The 18,531-nt window shown below is 37.9% G+C and overlaps 1 protein-coding gene across 5 annotated transcripts in view; it reads right to left on the bottom strand.

Moving 5' to 3' along the window:
• Window positions 1-18,531, bottom strand: part of TFDP2 (transcription factor Dp-2) — a 56,495-nt gene that overhangs the window by 7,651 nt on the left and 30,313 nt on the right. For 3 of the 5 annotated variants that reach the window (XM_033068706.1, XM_033068705.1, XM_033068702.1), the window contains 7 exons: window positions 16,276-16,323; window positions 15,272-15,434; window positions 14,592-14,738; window positions 12,397-12,465; window positions 10,612-10,763; window positions 6,217-6,383; window positions 811-916 (listed from right to left, as the gene is read on the bottom strand). In XM_033068706.1, the coding sequence (XP_032924597.1) occupies window positions 811-916; window positions 6,217-6,383; window positions 10,612-10,763; window positions 12,397-12,465; window positions 14,592-14,738; window positions 15,272-15,434; window positions 16,276-16,323 (852 nt within the window). The remainder of the gene's footprint in view (window positions 1-810; window positions 917-6,216; window positions 6,384-10,611; window positions 10,764-12,396; window positions 12,466-14,591; window positions 14,739-15,271; window positions 15,435-16,275; window positions 16,324-18,531) is intronic. The other 2 variants (XM_033068703.1, XM_033068704.1) reach the window with 2 other exon arrangements.

The raw sequence follows: 18,531 nt of genomic DNA on the forward strand, positions 1-18,531 counted from the left end.
TTTTCTTTCGTTGAAGAACTGATGCCACAAGGAAAAAAATCCTGAAGTGTAACAGTAAACACAGCTATTAGTTAGGAGAGCTGATAAAACATTGGAAAGTTGCATAAAAAGATCATTGGGTGACTTCTTTTTTTCATAAACAACTAGTAGAATAGCTTAAGCTGAAGAAAAAAAAGGAAATCCATCACAGTTTCATTAATACACAGAAATGTTTGCAATAAAAAATGAAGCTATTAAATGCTATGAGAAAGAGCCTGCTCCAAAATAATCCCTATTTCCACTTTTTATGGTACAGGTAATCTCTAAGCGAAGTCTGGCTGCTGAGGTGTATTTAAGGTTGGGGTTTTGCACATGGTGGTTTTTTGTTTGGCTGTTGGTTTTTAATTTTAAATTCTTATTATGCTGTGTGGAGTAAACTTCTTTCATGAGATCTTAAACAGAAGTGCATTTAGAGAGCAGACATTCTTATGCATTCTTCAGAAATATTACCGGGCTTTTATCCACATGTAATTATCTATTTGCAGTCCATGCCCAGGCAGGAATTTAAGGTTAATTAGAAAAGGGGCTTGAAAGGGATTCTGTTCTTATGAAACACAGGTACAAAATAGCTGGTATGTTCAACATTCTAAGCATGTTGATTTGACCTTTCAAATATAATTATCCTTCAAGGAAGACAGAATTAAGAGACTTTTTCACAATCAAAATCAACCATAATAGGAAAATATCTCAATTCCTGCATGCAAACGGTATGAAAAGGTTACTGAAGTACCACAAACATCTATAACTATCCCTGAATAAAAAATTATTTACCTTGTTTTAGCATCATAAGTGCCTCCAACTGCCTCAAAATGGGAAACTGCTTGTGCTGAACTTGAAAGTAACCCTTGGTTTATCCATGAAAATCCTGAAGACATATCTAGAAGAAAGCATAACTATTTATGATAGTTACTTATTTTTTTTCTTCCTTTTATAATTTTAAATTTTGAATTCTCTTTGCAGTTAGGATCCCTTAATTTAGTTTAGAAGATACCAGTAGCTTGAGTGTTATACTGTAGATGTGTCCTGTTTAATCAAGATGAAATTATATCCCGTGTTTGTGGATGCACTTAAGCTTTGCTCTCAGCTTTTCAGTCTGAAGAAGAGTCACCTGGCTGGTGGCTGTATGCAATCACAGATATCTGAAATAAGAGTTCTGGAGTTGTTCATGGAATGTTCATGGAAACTGCCACAGCTTGACTCTGTGAAATGCCCCGACAGCTCCAAGTGCCTTGGCTGCCCCACATGGTGAAGGTACAAAAGGAATTGTATTTATTTGGATTTGAGATAGTGCACTGAAGTGACCCAGGCAGTCTCTGTGTGTTCTGGTGGCCGAGGGCAGTTTCAGCCTGGTGCTCTCATGGCTGGCTGTGGGGCAGCCTCCTCATCCACTCTGCCACCAGCCAGAGCTGGGCAGCAACTGTGGACATGCACAGACCATGGCAAAGGGCTGAGGCCAAGAATGGAAGAGAGAGCCTGTTGTACACCGCATATGAGACATGTAAGGCATCTCCTTCCTAGGGATAGGAAATGTGGGGCTAAGGCCATTAAAATGGTCTCGTAATAATGCTGAGTTTCTTGAGCTAGTTTGCTAAAAGCCCTTTGAGGGATGTGAAGAGGTTACTTAAAAGCCCCATAGTACTTGTTTTCAAATTCCCTAACAAGTTATGCCTTTCAGTTGTTTCCAGTTACGCACATTTCTGCCAAGAGAATCAGCAAAACAAGTCCACTGACCCAGTTACATTTACGGGGATTTTTTTTTTTGGCGTGTGTGTTTTTAATTTGTTTCTTAGATAAGGCTTTCTATTCACCTACCCAAATTCCATCTTGATACAAAATTAACATCAAAACAAAGTTATCAAGACTGTCTAGTTCTTTTGCACGGTACTTGCATGTGGTTCCAGCTAGATACATTCAATCAGAAGTTAGAGTCCTTACAGTTAAATTCTATGCCTCTGTTTTAGACAGCAGAGTGGCGGTAACTGGGACTGTACTACTCATAATTATCTGGAATTGTTCTATAACAGCAGGCAAGAGGAATAACTGTGTTTGTTACGTACACATTCTCATTTGTCCTTATGTGTTCTTGTCAAGCTTTGGTTCCTCTAGATTTGGGCAGTGCTGCCTAGCACAGGGACTGTTTTAAGCAGGTCAACACAGCCGCGTAAATTGGCTCACCATCCACTGGGATGGATCCACAGGCTACCTTGGTTTGTGCTGTGGAAAAGAAAACTGCTGCAGCAAGATATTTAAATGTCATGCTACAAAGCAAGGCTAGCAAAGGTGGTGCTCCTGGCAGCAGTCCTTGGAACTTGACAAGCAAATGTTAGTAAGTGGCAGTTTTAGGGTGAACTGTGAGCACAGAATAGATGAGAACAGTTAAATGTGGATGGACCTGGATGTCTTTCATCAAGATTGCCCTAAATAACAGGTTTCATATTACAGAGAACATGTTCCCACAGCTTCCTTCTGTCTGTGCAGGAGGAGGCTAAACCATTTGGAATGACTGCATTGTATTTAGACTAATAGAGCTGTACCATAGTATTGTTCCCTGGTATTTTGAAGGCGTGTACCTGTGTGTACATGTTTAATATTCCAGAAGAATAACAAGACATTGCTAGTAATCTTGTGGTTTATTAACATTTCTGAATAATAGCTCATTAGTTTTCTTTTTGAAGAGCAAGGTAGAAGCATGGCAGAAAGGTGGCTCATAAAAGCATATCCCTACCTTCCATTTTCATTGCCTTATATTTCTAAATTCAGTTTTCCAGTGGGCTCTGAGGAGCAAGGGATAAAAAGTTTGTGAAAGATGGGGAGTTGAGGCCATTCCCAGTATGAAAAAGTCTGTCAAAACAGAAGTGTGCCTACAATGAAAATACTTATTTCTTCTGGCAGTGTAGATCAATTACTAATAGCTACACTTAAAACCAGGAACAGCAGTTTGAATAAACCTTCCCAAGGTGGTGCAGTCCAATCTAATAGTGGCATTGTTATGTATTAGGCATATTTTGTAGCAGAAACACTTGGTAGAAATTTGTACTTTATTTGAGAAGGCTCTAAAGCAATACTCTCAATAGCTTTAGCAGTTAATGTACAAGTGCTGCATGGGAGTGTTGTTGGCATCTGAACAAACTTGCTCAGGCAGTGGGTGCTCTTAATTCTTTAGTTCCAACTCCAGACCATTTTCTAGTCATGGCTAATTATACAGGTGAACAGCAGATCACTTCTTCACACAGGGAAAAATTCAAGTCCTAAGCTGCACCACTTTGCCCACTGCCTTAGCGGGATACATAAGGTGAGATGTTGTTACCCCAACTGTTAGCGCCTCAGAATTGTTATTTCCCGCTTTTTTTTTTTTATCTGCAGCCTCATTTCTAGTAGTCAGGACTCAACTAAGAAAGGTGGGTTTTGTGGTAAAAATTTTGTGTTAAATGCCTGTAGGATGTGCACAGCCCAAAAGACAGAGATGTCACTCTCGCTGCTGTTCTACGAGTTTATGCTTGTCCCAGGCAGTGAAGTATTTTTGCTCAGGCAGCAACCTGGCTCCCTCCTTTCCACTCAAGCTGTTCTGTTTGGAGCCCTTTGCTACATATTTCTATTTAATTGTTACAAACTCCTCTGCCAGACAAAGCCTGCAGTTTAGTACCTGGAACCAGCTCAGAGAGAGCACAAAGGAAAGTACCTGGGTCAAAATGCAGAAATGGGCAGGAATGTATAATTAAGATTGTGTCCTCGGGATGTCCTCTTAAGCTGGTGCAAGTGTCATGTTATAGACATTGTCAGTTATAACAGTCAAACAACAGAAAAGTGTGTTACAAAAATAATTTAAGATACATAGAATCTTTTTCTCTATGAGGTCAATATGCCTTAGCTTCTGCTGATTTCAGTACCATGTCATACTTGGAGATCATACCAATGTATTTATTAGAAAAATACATTTATTTGCTAAAACATTGTGAAAATAGGAAACCTAGAAGACACTGCTTTTATCAAATTTGGGCACTTGAAGAATGGCTAAAACACATGAACCGTTCCAAGCAATTTATGTGGCTGCTTAATGCAAATAGAAAGTTACTGCTTTTCAAAGCTGAGATGGTCCAACATTTTTTGTCAAATTTCTTTAATTGAACTGGTGTAGACTTAGGATTCCTCCAACTGGTTCTCTAGTCCTAGTGGTAAGCATTATAGTACAAACCACTGTTAGTACTATCTGAATTATCTGGAAAAAAGGACCAGGCTAAGGTCAAACTAACATTGTACAGGAAATAATTCACCTACTCACACATATTAGAACAGGACCGGCTTCTAGAGCAGCTGTCCATGGAGTCAGCTACCAGGATCATAATGAATCTTGAGTGCAGTAAATGTATTCAGTGAATAAATAAGAGATCTGGATCTGTTTTTCCTCTATAGTAGTAACTGAAGTCATTGTTCTTCATAGAGCCACCATGACAAATTAGAAATAACCATGAATTCCAGAAACCAGTGATGACCCTTCTATTTTCCTACTCTTGCTGTGTAAGAAAATGTCAAAAAACTCCCAAGGTTAAATGGGAAGGTAATAAAAAACATAGAAATAGGTAAACGCTGTTATTTCAAATATTGTGCAAAACATTTAAATCCATTTCCTTTATTGGTCACTTACTGCAATTAGAAACCATCACTATGCAATTCATACTCTTTAACTGTAGATTTGTGTAACATAATTTAGTAACAAGCAAACCTTTAAAATTAATAGATGTACTGATACGTAAATTAAAGTATATATTTTTTAAAATACATATACTAGTAGGAATACCTCTGAGCTAATTTTTACAGAGACTGAAACAGCTGAATGTAACCCATGTATGAAGAGTACATTACTTGCCTTAATGATTTTTGAGTAAAAAACAAAATCTATGCATTTCTTATGATTAAAACTCTATATAGGTTCTAAGCTGCTGGTTTGCTGCTAGAGAAGTACTCAGTAAATAGTGTCATGACACAGGGTTTTTTTGCAAATGTAAGGGAACCCTGTTCCCTGGAGGTAAATTAATGCAGGCTTAAAATGAAAAAGAAATTTCAGTTTGATCCTGGACACAAGGGAGCAATTAATTAACTTCAACATTGTGACACTATTAAAAGATACGGGTTCTTCTCCTTTCCCCTTTTTTACATTGCTGATAAATCACATGGTAAATAATGTTGAGTTGAATGAATCTGCGAGGAACAGATCAAGATTTCTTTCAATTTCTCTTTTTGTTGTGAGTGCCATGTTTTAAATACTTCAGGTGTAATTTCGTAACTGACCAAAAATAAAATATTAAATCTCAGTTTTAAAATCCACAGGACAAGAGGACCACAAATAGGTGTTAGTTAATAAACATAAGCACATTTGTAGTTTGAAATGTTAAACCATTTAAAATGTACTACTTTTATCAAATGTAACTGAATTCTAATTTATATGTAGCAGTAGAGAAATTGGGGCAAGAGCTTTGTTCCCTTTCCTCAGAAACAAAGGTCTGTACTCAATAATCAACTTATTTACAGATAAAGTCCCCCCAAAAACTTGAGAAAATCCTGGGCTAAGTTTAAGCTGTGTCTACAGGAAGAAGAACACAGTGACAATAACTATAGGAAGTGATAGCGAATTTTGGCAGCTCTAGTCCAGCAATGCAACACTGAAGGAGACCTAGTTTTGGGTCTAAGGACAACCTCTTCAAACAGGGGAGGTAAAAGCCTCTGCCTGGGACACCTGTCCTGAAGTCTTTGGAACCTCTTTTTTATTTTAGAGAAGATTAGTTCCCAGGTGGCACCTGCTGGCTCCTGAGGGATTACACCCAACCAGTTCAAGATGCTGTTTTTCTTTCCTTTTCCTCAGCTTGGGAAGAGCTGCCTTCTTTCACTTTGCTCTTTGATACACTCCATTACTCAAAACTAATAATAACACATGAAATTTGTTATTTAAGAAACAATTTCTTCATAATGCAGCTCACACATCACACTGTTGTAAATCAGCATGCATTAAGTCGACAAGACAACTAAGATAAACCTTCCAAAATTAACAGTAAAACAACTGGCACATGTATCACCCTACTAAGTCCCACAAACCCACAAATGTTGCATATATAAGTTAATATAATTAAATTTGCTTCAGTTAAGTAAGGTTACAGATTTGATCAGGAACAATATTTAACTTACCTGTGATGTAGCCTTCTAAAGCTTTTGGCACCAGTGATTTTGCAGTTCTTAGGTCCTCAGCTGAGCATTTGCCTGCTTCAAGCCCAAAGGACATTCCCATTCTCTTCAGCACCTCACTGTCGTCATGAATCTCAAAAGTATTATCGAAATTAAAGAGGTATTCAAATCTGCATGTAAAAAATTAAAAGTGAGATGATTCTGAGAAGAGCACAGGTGTGCTTTTCTTGCCTATTCTTTCTCTGGTGGTTTTGGTATGCACTGAGGTAAGCCTCTAGAGTCTTGGTTTTTTGTAAAGGGTCCTAAAGAAAAGAGAAGTGCAAGAAATATTTTTTCTGTGACTGGCAAGTCTACAGGTTTAAAATGGCACATTCTCAATTAAAGTAACTTCACCAGTGCAGGAACAAAGTTTAAAATTTTCTACCTCATTAAGTAGATTCAAAGGGGAAGAGGGAGGCCTTATTAAACATGAACCTTTACTTGCACTAAAGCCAATAAGGTCACCTGAAGCCCTGTCACCAAAATAACTATTTTGTTTTCCTGCTTTTACATTTCACTTTCTGTTCTAATGTGTAACACTCCTCCTGTGAACTGACCTATTTACTTTGGTATAATTTTGCTTTTTTGGATGCAGCTAGAAAGCAGTCTGTTCAGAGTCCTGTGTGTTCACAACCCACCGTTTCTGCTGCAGGACTCTCAAAATGTTTTTAACTGCATATAAAAGTGGAAATTGAGATATAAACTTCAGACAGCTTAAAGAAATGCACAGGCATTTAGGCTGGCGTTACACTGTCATCACAGGTATTAAAAGTCTGAACAGTTCTGGTCTGTAAAATAAGGCTTAGTTCCCAGTACCTTTTTTTCTACTGACAAAACCTTTATCCTCAGAAAAGCAACCCATCAATGAGATACAGTCTTTAAAAAACAACTCACTGGTGGGTCTTCCATTATCTCTCCAAGTTTATGTCATATGCCAATTTTCTTGATAGGTTGTTTTCTAATACTTATTTTCTTATACCTGAACCAGGAAGCTTGGAAGCTTTACAGGTCTTGAGTTTATACACAGAATTTTCAATTGGTAATCTAATGCTTTGTGTTAAATGTAATTGCCAGTTATATACAGCATTTCTGTGGCTCATACCTTATTACTTGTAAAACCTATTGTTTATGCACCTTTATTTATTTCAGCATAATCACATTAAGAGGGAAAACAAGATGTGTTGTTATAATTTTAACAGTACAATTACATTGCTGCTGCCTAAACTGGCACAGCTTGGTGTCATACCAAGCTACTACCAGCAAGCTGTAATTACTGACTCATAACTGAATTCCAATTTATGGCACAGGATCAAAAGTTGCATTTATTGATAGCTCTGCATTTCTTCTCTCATGTGCTGTAGCCAAATACTGGATGTTAGAAAGGAAAGTAACTTACTTTCCTTTCTCAGCAAGTTTCCAAACTGAGAAATTCACAGTCTTCAGTATTTCAGCTTAGTTTCTAGCAGCCTGCAGTCACTGATACAGAAAATCCCTACGCTTCTACTTTGCTGTTAATAGCTATTTGAGGATTTTCTTTCAGGCACTTGACACGACTCCCTTCTGAACTTATGTAAACTTTTGGCATGAACAAAATCAAATATTATGATTTGCACAGACTGTTACAAAAACATTCTTTTTGTCATCACCTGGTATCTTCTCTTAATGGCGCTCAATTTAATAAACAACTGTGTGCAGCTGTTCTCATGTGTGCAGCATGCATGCTCACCATATCACTGGTAATTTTTGAGACACCTGGGAATCCACTGTCCTCTCCTTTCCAGGCCAAAGAGCCCATCTGTTCCTTCTGTCAGAGCCTTTCCATAGCCTCAGTCCTTTTTGCTGCCCTCCTGTGTCTTACTTAAGCCATACTTTTTCCAAGAACATGAGTTTGTAGTATTCAATATAAAGCACTATATGCATGTAGTTTTACACTGCAGTCCTTACTGTTTTTCTTAGCATAATTTCAGCTGTTATTGAAAAATCAACTTTTGTTCTTGCAGAATTATCTACTGGGTTGCCATGTTATTATTATTATTATTATTCAGTACTACAAGCCAGCTCCAGAGGCTATTATTACTGTGTATACAAAATTTGGGTACATTTCGTGTCCCTTTCCCATGGTAAGTACAAATTTGATCACCAGTGATTTTAATCTGGATTTTCTGCTGCTACTGGTAATTCTTTCTGTAAGGGTACAAGAGGCCACTTCCTACATGTTCTCTCTAATGTACAGAATTGTATCTACAAAGCTGTACAAATTCTTCTGCATTTCCCCTTAGAGATGTTCCAATTTTCCAAGTTTCTTATACATATATTGTGTCCGAATGCTTGTTTGAAACAAGATATTCTGGTTAGTTTTTTTCTTTTTCCTAGGAACAATAGCATTTATACAGAAGTACCATATACACTAAATAAATTTTTCCTGTTTAAATGGGACTTACTAATTCAGGTGCATCATCGTTAAAATGTGTTCTTTACTTCCTTTTCATCTGAAGAAATTGCTTTTCCTACTCCAACTTCAGAAATGCCATTCCCAGTATGCTGCTTGGCATCCATCTATCTTCTCAAACTCTAAACAGAACTTGCCCAATAACTTCTCTTTTTTTTTTAAATTTGTGAGACATTTCACTCTGTTTTGGCTGCTCTTGCACACAAAAAAGCTCAGAGGACACAAACCTATTTTCCTTCTGATATTAAATCACCCTTACATATACAACATTTCCAAGCAATTACTTTCCTTTAGAAATTCATCTGTAAATACAATTTTGAGTAGCTAATGCTGCGAGCTTAGCTCTTCATTAGATTCACTAACATCAGTACCTTATAGAAATGTCATTTGGAGAAGAAAGGAAAATGGCAACCCTTTAAAAAGTAGTTTTCAATCTGGAACCAAATGCAGAGCAAGCACTCAAGCTGACCAGTGATGGAGTCAGGCAGCACAAATACTCTCCAATAAACTACAGACCGGGAATTCTCCAAACCAGGTCACCACCTTTGCTACCTGCCTTATTTACCAGATCAGTGTAACAATGGTTAAAACAGAGCTCTTTCTGGCACTGTTTACCTATTGCTGCTGCCACTAATTAGTTGCCCAAATAATAACCACAGTGGAAAGCTGGCTTAATTTGGGTTGAACACTTAATGACCTCCAGGTGACATACTACCAAAGCTGAGTTATATAAATTGAAGTATCAACAACTTATATGGTGTGCTCACTTTTAGTAGGAGTGTTATCACACAGTTGGAGAGTGTAGAAGTGTGATACACTGCTATGGATCCCAAAAGCCAGATTAATCTCTGACAAATCAAAGCAGCAGTTCTGAAGTTTCAGTGTGAAATTGTTCAACTTTTTAACAATTCAAACCTAAAAGTAGAGTCCTGTTTAAAAGAGCAGGAAGACTTCTATAGTGTGACTATAGAATAAGGATATAATTATGCTAAATCAAAAATAACCCTAAAATTCCCAACTTGCTGAACTGTAGTGCTCATGAGAGTATTCTAGAAGTTTTGTCATAGAATATATTGGACTTCAATCTAATTTTCAACAAAAATTAAACTTCTCATAGTATTGCTGTTTTGCATGGTGGTGCATGGGTTACAAGAGCCTGTCTATTTTTGCTGTGTGATTGACTTGAAGTTCAGTACAGGATTTGCATACCACAGAATGAAATCTGTAATCTACAGTATTAGAGCAAAGCCAGCTATTTTCAGCTAATAAACTGATTGTGAGCCGATTACCAGTTAACGTAACAGCACCTCAAACTTCAGCCATATTTTTACAAGATGAAGAGCACAAGCACCCACAATTATCTAACTGGAAGATTTTCAGATTAATATGAATGCAACTTGCTAGCAGTTTGCTAATGAAGACAATATTAAAAATTTCTGTATCTTTTCCTTCAAAAAACATTTTGCATTAAAAAACACTTTCAAAATTATTATCATCACCTGGAGTATGTTACTTTTGTGTCACATGGACAACCTTGTGTTTCTGACTGTGTACATTTTTATGGCATACTAAGAATTCACATGGCTGCTTTAAAAGGTAGAGCTGTCCTAGTAAATAGTTTCATTCAGTTATTTCTTCTATGCAGGGAATGCTCTTTGAAATGTCAGCCTGAAGTGCCTTTTACAACAGCGAAAGTCAGGCTGTTTTAACTAGTGTTAATAAACTCATTCATGTTATACTGCAGTTGCATTAAATATTTAAACAAACAAGAACCCCCCTGAAGTGACAGTTGCAAACATAAATACAGTAATACTTGTAGTAAACTAGAAAAATTTCCCTCACTTGTTCGAGGAAAAGTTCCAGTCCACAAAGAAAATAAAATTATAAAAATCAATTCCATAAACACTCACTTATCACTTGATATGCTGCAGTCTATAATTGTTCTTTTGCTTGTGTTGACTATTAAGAAAGGCAGCTGTATTGTGGAGGTCAACGATGGAGGGCCTTGATTCTGCTGTTCATTTTGCTGATTTCTTTGTACCAAGTTTTTAAATGCTATTTGCTGTAAAACAAAAAAAAGAAAAAATTATCACTGACAGTAAAGAGCAGACATCAGTGTTTCCAGGAAATGAAACCTCATAGGTCTTATTTACCAAGTCTCAATACCTTCAGTAATTTTTTGTCAAAAAGTTAGTTGTGGCCTTTCTCTTGGCACTAGTAAAGTTCACCAGAAGCAGAAGTTAAACCCAATTTTTGCACACATGTACAATTGACTCTGTACCCCCTCACACTCCCTGCAGAAGAAACAAGAAAGGAGCAATAAGGCTAGCTGGAGAATGCTTCCCCAATCCTTCTGAAAAGACTCTGGAGTTAGAGGTCTTCTCTGCTACTTTTTATGTGTAATTACCTCAGGGTAGGAGACAGTTACGCTGAAACAAAAATTCCACCACTTCCCATATCTGCATTTTTATTCTCTTGCCCTTCTCATCCATCACCTTCTTCTCTCTCTCAACAGAATTAGTTTGGAAATTCTCCTCTGGAAGTTATTAAGCAGGTGCTGTTTGTGACACCACTCACTACCTGCCAGTTTCTTATATCTGACTGCACGTGTATGAAAATGTGTGGGTTTAGGAAATGTTATTTGAGGGACTGGAAGTCAGTGTACTTACCTACCTGAGGCAGTGCTGCTTCCATTTAAGGGGAAAAAGATGGATAGCCAGAATCCCAAAGGACTGGTAAACCCTTTGGTAATCAACACAATCAGGGCAAAAATGACAGTTGTGGACAGTAGGAAAGTCAACTCTGTCAATATTTGGACTAAAAGCTAAGAAGGCCTGAGTTGCCTTATTTTCAGCAGTGTAATTTTGTGATACTTTGGAGAAAGTGCTGCTGTATCGGGTCAGACAGATAGAATCCCAATTGTACCCTAAGCAGAGAAACACCTTTTGGTGACAAACAAGGAATAAACATCAGATATTTGAAAGTTTCAGTGTATATCAATTACATGAAAATTTTATCAGTGTGGTTGAAGCAGGAAAGAATACAGCCTTATTGCCTGTAATGTCAGAAAATCTTTAAGTACATTTAAATGACTAAAAGTCTGCAGAGAATAGAATTCTAAGGAATGCTCGTAACTGTATTTATAAAATGTTACTTTATAAACAAGATGCATTTGAAATATATTTCAGCAATTAAAGCCAAAAGTCACCTCAAAGGTATGTGACAGAAAGCAAAGATGTTAGATTTGCCAGCCTTCCACTCTTAAGATCCAGAAATGTCTTTATCCCCCAAAACAACTCTGCACACATTTACACAAGTTCTGTTGTGAACTTCATAGATTAGGTCAAAGAGAAAATTTGAAGAATGACTCAGGGTAGCTCTGAGGGAACTTAGAATCAACAAAGGGGACTTGTGAGTGTTCCCATTCCCACTGAGGTTGGCAAAGCTTCAGCAGAACACTTGGGAAAGCTTGTGGCACACAGATGGAGCGTGCTGGTTTACAGCAGGCAAAACTGAACCATGGTGTCAACAAGAGGCCCCCCTACCAGAATCCAGAAAGGTACAGGGCTCAAACTTTTCTCCTCAGTATGTCACAGCTGTTAGTTAAATCTAAAATAAAGAACTTCAGAATGTCTAACGTTGGGTTTGCACCTGATATTTTCATTTATGGGGAAAAAAATGAAAATGAAATATACCTGCAGTAGCAGTTCTTGCAGTTGGGCTCGCTTCTGTTTTATCCTTTCAATCCGCTTCTGTTTTTCTATCTTAAAAGATAATTGGAAATGCATGAAGATACTTAGCTACCTTGTCCATTCCCTGGTGCCAAACTGAACAGGCTTTCTTTGTAAATGGGGACAAATTGCATGGGCATAAGAGTTTCTCCATTAAACAGGCTTGGAAGACTTTAATGTCTTTTTTTGTCAACAATTTAACTCCAGTAAGGATTTAATTATTACAAGATACTAGTATGTCCCCCCTCACCCATTCTGCCTCTTCTGTCTTGTACTGAGTGCCAGTTGGCACCAGATCAAACACTTGCTCAGGGGGATGCTTTGGGTTTTTTTTCCCCCTTCCGCCCTCCACTCTTTTGGAACTGTGCATGTCCCACTGTTCTCCTAGCTGCAAGCTACTGGACATAAATAAATGGAGGCTAGGCTTATGATCACCTGTATCTTACCAGTGACCTCCACTTTTTGTTTGAGACTTCACTGAATTGCCAAGACTGCAGCAACAAAAAGGGGTAAGAGGTAACATTTCCTACAGGAGCACAGCCCTTGCAGCAGTTTAGTTCCTGCCTGTGTTGCTGTACCCAGGACACGCAGAGCTGGGACAGGGCAGTGCTGACCCTGCAGGTACAGCAGTGCCTGGAAGGCTCCTCTGGGGCAATGCTGAAGAACTGGACAGCAATCACTGTGGTTGAAAGAGGTTTTTGCTCATCATCCTCTTGGTGCCAGCACTGCACCACTGGCTCCCCAAAATACTCAAACTCTTAAATTACCTTTTCATTCAAGTGCTGAAACATTTCAAAGTGCTGAAGTCTTTTAAAACTTAGCTGGCCCAAACTCCTCTATCATATTTACAAAGTTGTTTTGTGGTGGTTTCCTCCTCACACACTTTAATGTTTAAAATGCAGTTTTCAGATGGCTTTCTGTGCCAGGACTCTTAAAACTAGTAAGCATTACAGATATCATTCAGGCATGATTTCTATATAAGCTCTTTTGCACTGATTTTTGTACTGGCAGTCTTATTATGGATTTACACTGTAAGAACAGTTGCCACTTTATACAGCTTTAAAAGCAAAATTAATTCTGATTTTCACACCATGAAAATGCAGTTTTGTTTTACATTCTTTTCTATTATGTCTGGGGAAGCAACATTTTTTGAAAAATATGCCTGGCTTCCATTTTGTGCATGTGTAATTAGAGCCTGAAACAGTAAATTGTATATGATTATTGAAGATGAGACAATGAAATTCAAGTTCCATATTTGCAACAATAAACCTATACTGGAAACAATGCATTTACATTAATGCATGCAAAATGTAGACTTATCCAGAATTAAAAAACCATCCTGGAGTATAATGACTGAACACATGTATTCTCCTTGGATGGACGTATTTTTCAAGTCACTGTAATGACTCTGCACAAAAAGAACTGTTCTGTACTGGAGAGGCACCCACCCACCTTTTAAGATACCTAATGCCCAGTGTCACAAACTGAGATGTACTTGCAGACAGCCATTACAGCACACTGCTGTAAATATAGTGATTTGTGCTTTTTATTTATAGCACATTTGGCCTGAAGGACAGGCAACATTTGTGCATATAAATTCTGGCATCTCTGTAAAAACACTGTAACTCTTAGTCTGCTGAAAAAATAATGGAAATAACTGATAAGTAAAACTTCTGCTTGCTTTCTCTGGCAGTCCATAACTAGTATTTGACATTCCAGCAGGAATTATTTTTCAATTTAATTTCCCTTAAATTATATTTCCAAGTACAGACATTAACAAAGAATTTATCTCATTTTAAATGTAAACTATTTTGTGATCATAACTGAACTATAAATTCTTTTGACTTTCTTCTGGTTAATTCAAGGTACTACAGACTTTAATCTTAAAAACAATCCCTGATTTAATCAATGTCCATTTTTGTAAGGTAAAGAGCTTGGCTTTTTTAAAAAACTAAGTGTAATGTATACTAAATGAAACTGAACTAAGCACACACAAACATATTTTTTCAGCTTATTCCAATATCAAAATTTGTATTTTCATAGTGCACAAGTATCAAAACCAATCATGTTCAAATTGAGAAAAATAATCTTCTAAAGAAGAGCAACTCAGTTATCACAACATGTGATCAAACCAGAATTTCCCATGTACCTCCCTTTACCTCTAGATTCTGACATTCCTGAGCTGAGTTTGTAGGAAGGCCAATCCATCTGATTTCCTTCTTCTCCTTTGAAATTATGTTCATTGCCATCAGGACGTTGAGGGCATCATAAACTCTCCGTCTAATATTTTTCTGATCATAAGCCTGCTAAGAAAACAATACAACACTAATTAAAACCAAAGAATTGAATTAAGAAAGGAAAAGCAATTGAACACATCCTTCATAGACATGGAGAAGACCAAATGCCAAAATGGCAGTTCTGCTCAGAGTGGTGTTAAATCATGATCTTTCATCTGTGATAGCCCTTGGATACCACATGAGCAAGCTTGCTTGCAGATGGAATCTTTAGACCTTCCTGAATGATCTCTGCAGGAAATTCCATCACGGCAAGCCTGGCACAGTTGAAAAGCCTGACAAGAACACATATACAAGAGTAGCCTTTTCTTAAACTTAGTTATTCTGGCAGATTGTTCTACTTCATTTATACATCACTCCTTCAGAGGGAGTTCAATTCTTCATCTTAATTCTGCATTTTTAGATTTCAAAGGGTAAGTTTATATTTGAGAACTAGTTAAGTGAAGGAGAGTATGGACTGTGGCAGAACAGTGCAGAAACAGAATTCTAAGATAAACCAGACAAATCTGTATTGGTGTAACAAAATTCAACACATATTTGCTTACTGAATCTGTTGCTAGGTGGCTGTTAGAATTTGTGAATTCTGATACGAGCTCATCAGCGACTTCGTTGTATGAAGTTGTTCCTTTACGTTGAACTTTTTCACAAACTTTCATTGAAAAATGCCTCAGACCCTTCCCATTTTTATCGCCTTTCTTGCTTCTCTTACTGAAAAGAGAAGAGTATTATTTTAATACATTGAATGTTAATAAGCTACTTTGTTACAGAGCAAAAGGTCTACCTTTTGCAACAGAAATCTGGACTATCTAAACTTTTGCATCAGTTTCTTGTTTCTTACAAGTTGGCAAAAAAGTGCACCAGAGCCCCTTCCCCTTCCTGGACTGTTTCTACACTGATAGCATTTGAACACATGCTTCAAATGGATTTGTAATTCATCTCCAGGTTGTCTCGCAAAAGACTAGACACAAGAATCTCTTTTGTGGAGAGTAAGTACATATTCATTGAGTTTTAAGGTGCCAAATTAAGAACTGGCAAACGGTCAGGATCATTTCCCATTCCCCTTCTTCCAGAAAAGCAAGCACTTAGGTAAGGTAATAGAAAAAAACAGAAGCAGTTGTTTTTATCACACAAACTAGATCTGGATGTGTAATTCAACAGAAGCCTGTAAAAAGTTCAGCTGTGTTGTTTTTGGGTTTGCTTTTTCTTTTTTTTTATTATTCTCATGGTTTCATTTAACAATATGTTCCAGGGAGAGCTGTTATTCTACAGAAAAAGGGCCCCTGTCAGCAGTAAAAACCTAAAGAAACTATTAAAAAAACAAGAATGGTTTTCAAAATTGTGATTATATGTAAGAAAACCAAATACAGATAAAAGAAACAAAAAAGAGTAAAAAGGAACACCAGCAGACTGAAAAAAACCTCAACACAGCTTTGATGTGAAGGAGTGAAAACTGCTGAAAGCAGGAACTGGACAGTCGTCTTTCTGAAAGGCAAAGTAAAGTAAACCAGGTATGACTCTACACATAAAATACACATTCAGTAACACTCACCTTTCTGAAAAATCTGACTCTATAATTTCTTGAGTCCGTTTTCGCTCCCTAAGACAAGACAATTCAAACTTAAGTTGAAAATAACATAGTATCTGCAGACCAACTAAAATCACTGTATATGGGGCCTAGCTGGTTCTAGCGTTTGCTCTTACATGTTTACTGAAAGGGAAAAATACAACACACAGAGCTTGATAAAATTTGAGGGAAGGTAGTTAGGACTTGTTGAGGAAGTTTCTCACTGCCACACAAATTCTATTCAAAATTTTACCATGCTTTGCCCATAGGAATTGAGGGAAGTCACTTCATCTTGAACTACAGAAGTGCTGGTGTGAGCTAGCAGCAAGGCTGAAAAGGAGAAGCTGGGCTCCTTTGAAAATGCCTATTTTAAATTCCTCCATGTGAAAGAAAAATGTCTTTAAACAGTGCGTAAGATATAAGATACAGCCTATATTTTCAAGGTAGTGAATGTTCAGGAATCTTTAAATGAAATCCCGAGGTAAAACACTGTTCCTGTTAGAGCTGATGCATATAGAGTTGAAGACAGAGTCTGAAGAAGCAGCTGCCATGAATTTTGAACAGCAGCAGTCTGCAATCACTGGCCATTCCTTATCATCCTGTTTACTCCCATAGCAAGCAGGAGCTGCTTTCCAGACCTGCCTTTTCCTGCTGCAGCCGAGCAAGGCAGTGCCTGAGAGCTGTGCTGAGCTGAGGAACGTTGTCTCCCTGTGCTTTCCAAAGCAGGGCTTCCAGCACAGACTTGCACAGTTGAACACCTGACACTGCTGGGGAGGAAGCTGAACAAAAATGATGGCTTTGAAACCCTGTGCTTGAAAGCCAGCACAGTTCAGTTGTGTGATCCAGAATGCACAGCCAGGCCTCTCCCTGGGGAGCACCACAGGGATTTCTGTCCATGGTGCTTATCTGGGGGCTGAGCAGGAGGGGCCAGGGGTTGCCCTGGGCACGGGCCTGGAGCTGCCAGAGCCTGTGCCGAGCCTTGCCAGTGAACCAACGTGCTTTTCTCATTTTGGAAAAAATTTGCAGTCTGTGGAGTAAACACTGGGTAAAGTTAGCAGTCTTCTGAAGTGTCTTCAGCAAGGGCTTGCTACCTCAGTTCAGGAATACCACAGACCCTTCCTTAGCTCTGTTCCTCAAATGAAATTATGGCCTATTGCATGGACTTGTGCAGGGATCACTGTTGACTGGTCTGTCTGGAGTCATCTCGAGCCTTTTTATGGATGAAGCAGAAGATAAAGCTAACTGGAAATCCTGTATCTCGACTTGGACAGTACACAAACAGAAGGATGGTGCTTCTTGGTGGTGGTGGTTGATGCAGTGGGGCTGCTTGGGGAATCCCCATCACTGGATGACACTTCAGAAACTGAGGCATGGTGATTCTTTGGTTTAGCAAGCTGTGACCAGACAGTAGAGTTTGTCCCTCTTCTGGGTGCTGAAAGAATGTCTGCCTGGTCTCCACATTTCACAAAATTTGCAGGAAAAAAGTAATCTTTGACAAATTCTTTCTCCAATAAAATCACAACTAAGTGCATTCAAAAGGTATTTCAGGAAATGAAAACATACTTAGCAAAAAAATTCAGCTTAAAAACTGCATGGCTGGCCTGGAGTTTATTGACCCTCTGGGGGGTAATACAGTAATTGGGAATTACAATTTGACAGACCTTGCTTACAGAGTAAAATGGAGAAGTCAAGGTACAAACGTTGCATTCTCATTTTTCTTTCCTAGATGCTCCATTTCCCACCTCTGTTGTTGAAAAGGTAATACTGACATTCATCACTGATAGAAAAATTAATCCAGATGCAGAAATATATTACTTTTTCAGAGGCAAAGAGCTACATCACTATTTCGAGACACCTAAGCTTAGCAGTACTGATATTAAAACAAAATGCCAAGAAACACTGTAAAGACCAGAGTTACTCAGAAGAGATAAAGAAAGTCATGCTTGGTTGGAGCACCTCAGAACACCATGAAACTTGTTAATATAGAATAGTAATACAAATATCATACATATTATATTCAAAGTTTTCTATTAGAGTTTATTCTTAAATGCCTGTGTAAGTGTTTTTGATAGTCTCTTCCCCTGTAGGTACCTGTTTCTGTGTTCAACAGCAGTGCTACATGGATATACCATGAACTTATGGAAAAAACAAAGGCTTCTTTTAACAGGAGTCATTGTTACTCTCCATTTTCACCAAGAAACAGATACTATCAGAAACCACAGTTAAAGCAGACAGTGAAGT

The sequence above is a fragment of the Catharus ustulatus genome, chromosome 10 (assembly GCF_009819885.2).
Source record: "Catharus ustulatus isolate bCatUst1 chromosome 10, bCatUst1.pri.v2, whole genome shotgun sequence".
In the NCBI taxonomy this organism is placed as follows: domain Eukaryota; kingdom Metazoa; phylum Chordata; class Aves; order Passeriformes; family Turdidae; genus Catharus; species Catharus ustulatus.